Genomic DNA, 8,791 nt, shown 5'->3' on the forward strand with positions numbered 1-8,791 from the left:
CTCGTTAAAAAAAAGAAAAACATGCCATCAATGTGGGAATGTTTGGGCAGTGAAAAATTTAGTGAATATTACAAATCAAAAGACAACCATTCGTAAAAAAAATATTCATTATGATTTTAAGTCAGTTTAAACTTAATTATAATTTACAGTATTGTGTTGTTTACCCCTAGGTCAGAGAGACCGGTCAGAATGAAGAGAGGGGAAACAGCATCCTCCACTGCATCAAACAGGTCCAGGACATTCCCTAAAATCAATGCCTGACATTGAAAGAATGCCGGAGGACATCCCAGAAAATATTCATCACCATGCTCGGCACTCCCACACTCTGTGTAACCCCTATGTCCACCAAGAGTCCATTGCTGAGGAGCCAGAGGATCAGTCTGTGGCCGAGGTGGAGAAAACCAAGGGGGGAGGGGACAGGAAGGCAAAACATCACAGGATGGGACCTGGATACAGTGTGATTGACCACTCCAATGTAAACAGAACAAACCAGTCCATTCAGCAGTTTAAGGACTTGGCCGAGAGAATTGAAAGAACAATGCATAAGGAAATTTCCAAAATTGATGAAGAGGTGAAAACACACACCTAAATTCAGTAATTTTTTGGTTGGTCCACCAAGTTTAGTGTATTTTCCACTGCAATTTTATTGATGATTTGAACTCTTATTGAGAGTTCACAATCACAGCTATTTTATTGCCAACTCCTCTACACTTTGCAATTATATTTGCTAGAGGAAACGGGTCTGCTCTTTATAAATCAGCTGTGTTGTCATTTTTATTCTACTTTTAAATTCATAAAACATAGTCATTGTAAATTTTAATTTGGGGCAAACAAAAAAAGGGGGAAAACATTTAAATAATGCAAAATGTTTAACAGTTATTTATTAAATTTCAGGTTATGTTGTCTGTAGAAGGACAGGTAAACTTTGATACCCTACAGAACATGATATACAAGGCAGTGAAGGTTCCGCCGGAGAGACAGAATTCGGATTGGGTTCCCTCCCAAAGAGTTAAAGAGGCCCTCTGACTCGGACATTAATGAACCAATTCCACTCTCTCACGGAGACAAAATATCCCTTGAGATTATTCCACTTACACATTCTCTCTCCGAGTCTGGAGCAGAGAGTTCCCATAAACAGGAACACAAAGGTACATGTAGGTCTATAGATAGTCAGTTGTACTCAAATCAAATAAATAATGGAGTATCAGTGTGGGAAAAAGTATTATGTGTAAACCCATATAGTCTGCATTATACACAATATTGGTAAAACGCTTCGAAATAAAGCAGGTAAAAATTGTTCAAATGTATACCGGTAATATGAAACCCCACACTTTTTATCAAAAATAATTTTTACTTGATTGTTTTGTTTGCCTTACATAGAATAGATATGCATCTTGTTGACTTTCTCTATAGTGTTAGAACAGAGTTGTATAAATTCAGTCTTCATTGAACTTTGTATTCCAGCTTTGAAACATTCCTCCTCTTCCCCCGCCAAATCCAAGCAGCACTGGAGCAGCTTTGAGGAGGATATTCACTCCTTTGAATCTCTGCTTCATAGTTTTCATGAGCATGCAGGTAGAATTACTATTCTATCAATTATTTCTGTTTGATGTTTTGATCAAATGATATAACAAGGGAATTGTTGATTTACTTCGTACTTACAATATCTGCGCTATAAGAACCTTGATTTTATAAAGTCATTTAGATCGAATGTTTATCCATATAAAACTAAGGAAATAGACAAAAGTTCGTTAGGGTGGTTAGTTATGAATGCCCTCCCCTTCATACTGCATGTAATACAAGATCAGGATATGTTATGAAATACATGTACTTTTATGCTTGTCATTTTCAATAATGTACATGTATGTCTTGTTTACTCTACAAACATGAACAATCTATTTGCAGTCAATGTCCAATGCCTAAATAAATGTAATTAAAAATGTATTTAAAAAATACAAGAAATGATTTGCCTTTTATTTTTTCAATTGTATCAATACCTTCTGCATGTTCGCAGGATATTTCGACGATTTAAACTTAGATATTTTATACATCTCAGTAATGGTTTTTAATATAACAATAATGAAATTGATGAATATTTAAAATATTATAGATTGCATTTTTTGTGGATTATATATGATTTTTTCATAAATTAACTAGAGAAACAATATTACTAAATGTATTATTTTAAGAAAATAAAATTTGCGACACAAATGATTCCATGGTAAATGTATTTTCTTTTTATGATACGAACGAGTTCTTGCTCATTGCTGTATTAAGTAAATGGAACAAAGATCAACTACTTTAAAAGTGAAAAATTTTGCACTGAAAATTAGTTTAGAATAACAAGTAAAGCGATTTAAGGTGACATCATTTACGTAAGTGACGCCATAATTACATGTGCTTGCTCGCATATTCTACTGTTTGGTGTCATGCCCCGTCCAACTAAACTAATGCAATTTACAGCACACAAAAATGCATATCACTAATCAATTACAATATTTACTGCTATTTTCCAACTAGAAATCTCAAAATATAGTTATCTGTCAAACAAATATTTGCCGAATACAGTGAAAAATATGAACAAAAAATGTGAGTCCTGTTTTAATGTGACATGGTGATGCAAACATTTTGCCAAAGTAGAACTCTTGCATGATTCCCTCATATTTTGTTTCACAGGTAAAGAAAAATCACGATTCTAAAAATTTTAGCAACACGTCCCATTTATGTATTGGTTGAAACCTACAGCTAGTTCATTTATTCGCTCAAAACCATTTCAAACATATGGTACATGAGGACAAAAATGACATTAAAATATACATATAAATTGATCAGAGGTAAACAATTATATTAATGTAAAGGTTATAGAGTTAGGAAAAGTTATACAAAGTGAAACTCATGGAGGACAGACTACCTCGTATATCTTTGTTATGAAAATACACAATTTAATACACAGCGACTGAACTGACAGGAAACGGCAATTGCTTCACCAAAAAGTTTCGGCAGTTAAAATAAAAACAAATCAAGCAAATGTTTTTCATTGAATGTGACTTTATTAAAATGACCAACTAGAAACGTTGTTTTGCGGCATACATACCGGTACATTTAAGAAATAAACGACGTGATTTATAACATGGCGTTATGAATATTGTAGCAATTGCTCTGCCGGCAAATTCCATGATGCGCCATGTACATTGAATTTTTTTACAAATAAATATAAAAATCAAACACTTTCGTTTTATTTGGGTACATGTTAATATACAATAATGTAATAACATTTGTAATTGATTAAAAATTAATATGAACAAGGTGAAAAGCTGTTAATGTGACAGCAAACCGGGCTTTCTTTTATGTGAACTGTATACTTAATCCATGTCAACCCTGAATTGATAAACACTACCTACCGTATCCAGGGAAATGGAGTACTCTATATGCAATATTTTGCCAAAAAATGATTTAGTTCAAAAGCTGGTATTTTTTTCATGAATTATCAGAAATCAAAATCCTAGCAATATGGGCACCTAGCTCTGATCTATGTACAATTGATCTGCAAAAGAGCAACTTCCTATTTTGAAAACTGTAGGAGGAGTTATCCGTACAGTGAAGGTACCCTTTTGGCAGCCGCCCGACATTTTCACCATTTTAATAACCGGAGTTTTCCATTGGAAAACCCGGTTAATAAAACTAAAATACCTTGTATTGTCTTTTAAACTTTAGATAAATTATATAAATACATGTACTACAGATTTTTGTTAATAGATTTATTCACTATATATAAAAGTTAAAATATATAATCAACTGTTGGGTATTTTATCTGAGAGTCTGTGAGTCTATTGAGGTGGTAGACAGCGTATATATGTTATGGTAGAAAAATATATGCAGGTCCTCGATTGCTACATAAAATTGGAAAGGACAATTATTTTGCAAATATAGAGTATAAAATAAATATTTTTAGAATCCAGTATAAAGGTAGGCAACAACTCACACATTATATTACAACATGTATTAATTAGTTCTCTGTATCATCCTGGAAAATAGCTTTGAAGAGTGGTTTCATGTAGTTTCCAAAATCGATATCCGGATATTTGTTAGAGCCGTCTGTGCACGATATCAGAGCGTCGTTGTCAGGGACAACAAAGAACGCCATGGACTGTCTCAGCTGATGCACATCTGTTGGTGACGCCATCACGCGATGTTTCTATATGCCGAAAAAAAATGAATGAACTTAATATATAAACACAGATTACAGACATTACAAAAGTTGTTGTAACGGTGGCTCGCCATGCATTGAGGCACTCTATCGTGTAAATTACGTCGTGCAAAATCGTTCAGGTGTTACGTAAACCCTACATTGCATGGTTGTACACGTAATAAGGTGTGAGTGTAAACTTTGTCACTGTAACATCAAAGAGGTCATGCCCTCACACTATCGCAAAACTAGATGCATTGCAGTATTGGACAATGAACTTTAAATACTGAGTACTTTTTTCTCATGTTGTACAGAATTAAAATATCTATTGAGGTGTTAGAGTTTATATACATGTAATACCGTAGCTTTTAATCTGTCTGCGCTCCATCTCTGCATCATATCACCAAGGTTCATGACAATGGTGTCTTCAATGGGATGCACCGGAACATAATCACCGCCCTGAACTTTCGCCTACAGTTAATAATTTCTTGACCATCATTAATGCATAATGTCTTCCAACTGACGGATCAGAGGACGCAAAGAAATAGACAGACTTACTTGCAGACCAGAAACCTCGTCCTGGAAGAGAAAGGACACAGTGCCAAAGTCCGAATGTTCTCCACATCTCGCCTGCTCGGGTTTTATTTCTACAGAAAAACCATTGTGTTACTATTGTAATGAGCAGGAAATATTTGCATCTTCTATTAATTTAAACTTCACAGAAAACGAGTGAGAACATTACACCCGATTTGTTATATATAATAAAAATAGATGGTTAGTGGATATGAAAGTACCTTTTAATGGAGGATAGTAGTTGGCCCGTAACGTGGTTAGGTTATCACCCAAACCAATTTTCTTGTGATACTGCCTCAAATAATCTCTATTCTGTAAAGTTAACATTAAACAGTGTATAGTTAAACATATTCCAAGAAGACTGATCAAAATTTAACATTTTAATAGGACATAAAAGATTGGGATCCTTACTTTTCCCAAACCAATGGAGAGAAGGTCCAAGACATGTAGTCCTAGCTGGAAACAGCTGTTATGCAATTGTTTCCATGCTGAACCAACTTCTGGTGGCAATTTTTCTGGTGCAGTCTTCAGGAAAGATAGGTGTTGAATTTAATTGTAATTTATTAAAAAATATATACATGTACATGCATATAAATATTTTTGTTTGCAAACTTGCCTGGTCTTTGCGATCTAGCAAGCTCATGTTGAATCCTTCCTTTGCGTCATACACTGGCCTGTCAAAATTAACTCTGTTAAAAAGAGAGAGAAAGAAAGCAGTGATTCTCTAGCTATTCTTGTTTCCAACCCATGGATCAGACAAAAAGTAGAGTATGAACCTTGCCAGTCTGAAAGCCTTCAGTGATCAAACGTTACCTTTCCGCCTCGAATGCAACCCACCCATGGAAATGCCCGTGTTGCATAGCATACTGCTCTTTCTTTTCCCTCGGCTGATCAAAAAACGTCTTTGACGTCGACAGAGCATTTGTAATCTAAAATCAATACATAGTCATAAGTATGACCACACATCAACAAGGCCTCACCCCTACTTCATCTCATCATGCCTCAAAATCGTACTGTATCAAAATATGTACATCTACCGAGTATGATTTCTTCTATCTCTTACGGACACTTATAGTTAAGGGGATGTGCGGCCATCTTGTACATTTGAGGATAAGAATTCTTATTATGTGCAGTACGAAAGCTGTTTTAAGTTCTAAAAAAGGCATTGTCCTGTTCTTGTATGAATAATTTTCATCCCAAACAGCTTGTAAAATCTCACATTTATTGCTTTTACATCTTTTGGAAACAGTGTTGGTCAGTTTCGGAACAGAAACAAGCCAGTTTAAGAAATGTTTACAAGTACATTCTTACCCTCAAATGTGCAAGATGGCCGCACATCGCTCTGTAGAACATTAGAAACTGACAGGACTGAAATCTACACGCCCCGTTTATTGATTGGTGGAAACCTACAGCGACTTCGGAAAAATCACGGACTGTATAATATAATCATGATGATGTCAGCTTCAAATTCCCAAAGAAGATGATTTGGTTGTTTCTTTTAGCTAACGTACTGATGCACATTAACAGTAATTGAGTTAATTTTACATACTTTTTATGATCACTTTATTGATCAGTTAAAAGAAAGATGAAAATGTAAACAATAAAATGCTTTCTTGATGATGCATGCGGGTTATGAGAAGTATGTCCAATGCACGATGATTTATCAATATTGTCGACATGTTGGCCAACATCGAGTCGTCATTGTGTTTATATCATAATAGCTTAATTATTAATTTAGCATTTGCAGCGTACCCTCTATATTCTGTTTACATTTTCGATATCGTAATATATACCAACATCTAGTCGACATTGTGTTTACATCGTGTGTCTTCTCTCTTTTTTACATCGTCGATATCGTCGACATCGCAATGTTGATTGGCATCGAGTTGACATCGTGTCTACATCGTACCTCTTATATCATGTTTACATTGTCGATATTGCAATATGACTCATATCGAGTAGACATTGTGTCTACATCGTATGCCTTCTTTCCTGTTTACATCGTTAACATCGTCGGCTTTGCATTTTTCATCGACATCAAGTCAACATCGTGTCTACATTTTACCCCATATCCTGTTTACATTTTCGATTTCGCAATGTCAACCAACATTGATAAGACACTGTGTCTACATCGTGTGCCTTCTCCCTGTTCACATCGTTGACATCGTCGGCATTGCAATGTTGATCGACATCAAGTCAACACCGTGTCTACATTGTACATGTACCTCATTTCCTGTTTTCCTGTTTAAGATCGTCGATATGTCAACATTGCAATGTAGACAAAAGTCGAGTCGACATTGTGTTTACATCGTGTGCCTTCTTTCCAGTTTACATCGTCGGTTGACATTGCAATTTTGATCAACATCGAGTTAACATCGTGTCTATATCGTGCCTCTTATATCATGTTTACATCGCCAATATCGCAATGTTGACCAACATCGAATAGACATTGTGTCTACATCGTGTGCCTCCTTTCCTGTTTACGTCGTTGACATCATTGACATTGCAATGTTAATCGACATCGATTTAACACAATGTCTACTCCGTACATTTTATATCCTGTTAGTAACATTGTCAACATGGTCGATATCGTAATGTTGACTCACATCGAGTCAACATTGTGTGTACATCGTATGTCTTCTTTCTTGTTTACATCGTCGACATTGTCGATATCGCAGTGTTGACCAACATCGACATCACAATTATGCTCTGCTTTACTTGCACTGTTTGTAACTAGCGGAGTGATATACATAAAGTAGGGCAGAGTTCCGTCCTAAACCATGAATTTTGTCCCCTCAGTTGAATTTCACTATCGCACCCTTGAAATTATGAATGATTGTATTAGTCTTGTTCGTACTGTTGCTCTTAACAGCGTTAACATTAATCTGTTTTCAGCAAAGCCCGGCGAAACTCGATGGCTCATGCCGTAGCAAACATTGAAAAGATGAGCCAGAGAACAGGAGAATGTATACTTTGAAAAGTCTTAACAATATTTACAAGTTGCAACCATGCATTTATAAATATACCAGTTCTCGGGGGATCCCGTGGTTTTTCAGATACACGAGTCCGACTTCTTGAACGCCTTGGCATAACTGATCCGATATCACCTTTAGTGTAGCCGTTTCAACCGACTCCTCAGTCACCAAAATGTTGTAGGACTGTAGATCAATCAGTGGAATCATGTTCACCAATGAGATCTGTAATTATAGTCTAGTCCTACTTTCGAAAAAGAGCTCTAGAAATACGTTTTAACGGCAAATAATTATTATTTGGTCCAGCATAGGTTTTTATCATAATGAAAGTATGCTGAGTCTGTAAAAATATAATGGCCTTCATGAAAATGGCGTTAAGTAGGTCAAAATGGCGGACAGCCAATCTTCAAAATTTACTCTTAAAGTCTCTTCAATGGGAAAAAATAATGACAAACACTAATGAATTGATCCAAAATAGTATTTCATCATATTCAATGTGTGCTGAGTCTTAAAAGTTATGCTGGCTTTCCACAAACGTGGTTAATTAGGTCAAAGGGGCGATTTAAAATGGCGGATAACAAAATTTTGGTAATTCGTCTTATATTTCTGAAATAGACATAAAGCGTGAGACAAACAATGAATATTCAGTCCAGCTAAGTTTTTAATCATAACATAGGTGTGGATAGTTAGGAATAGTATGCCATTTTCAAGAAAATGTCGTAAATTATCTTTGAAAAAAATGGCGATTCATAACGGTGGACATACAGATTTTATATTTTTCCCTTTAGTTTCTTAAATGGTAAAAAAGCGAGAAACAAACAATTATGATTTTTTTAATAAATTTTCAAATCATAAATAAGACGTGCTAAGTCTGAGGAATCATGCTGGTTTCCACTAAAGCGATGCTTTTTACACTGTATGTCAAAATGGCTGACAGCCAGATTTCATATGTTTTTCTTAAAAGTTTCTTAAAACGGAAAAAAGCATTAGACCAACAAGTTTAATTTGGTCAAGAAAGTTTATCAATATATCTAAGGCATGCTGAGTCTTAAGAAATATG

General features: G+C 35.3%; 2 protein-coding genes across 2 annotated transcripts; one reads left to right on the forward strand and one right to left on the reverse strand.

The window, feature by feature from the left end:
• The first annotated feature begins 259 nt into the window (after positions 1-259).
• LOC136275718 (uncharacterized) lies at positions 260-1,962 on the forward strand. The gene is made up of 3 exons (XM_066085532.1): positions 260-571; positions 895-1,148; positions 1,465-1,962. Exons 1-2 carry the CDS (start codon positions 272-274, stop codon positions 1,024-1,026), a joined length of 432 nt encoding a protein of 143 aa, XP_065941604.1. The 5' UTR covers positions 260-271; the 3' UTR covers positions 1,027-1,148; positions 1,465-1,962.
• A 1,065-nt stretch (positions 1,963-3,027) lies between these two features.
• Positions 3,028-7,988, reverse strand: LOC136275725 (uncharacterized). The gene is made up of 8 exons (XM_066085576.1): positions 7,786-7,988; positions 5,573-5,688; positions 5,376-5,448; positions 5,171-5,284; positions 4,981-5,071; positions 4,745-4,833; positions 4,547-4,657; positions 3,028-4,195 (listed from the first exon to the last, which is right to left on the reverse strand). Exons 1-8 carry the CDS (start codon positions 7,939-7,941, stop codon positions 4,007-4,009), a joined length of 939 nt encoding a protein of 312 aa, XP_065941648.1. The 5' UTR covers positions 7,942-7,988; the 3' UTR covers positions 3,028-4,006.
• Positions 7,989-8,791: the final 803 nt, after the last annotated feature.

This window comes from Magallana gigas, chromosome 5 (genome assembly GCF_963853765.1).
Source record: "Magallana gigas chromosome 5, xbMagGiga1.1, whole genome shotgun sequence".
In the NCBI taxonomy this organism is placed as follows: domain Eukaryota; kingdom Metazoa; phylum Mollusca; class Bivalvia; order Ostreida; family Ostreidae; genus Magallana; species Magallana gigas.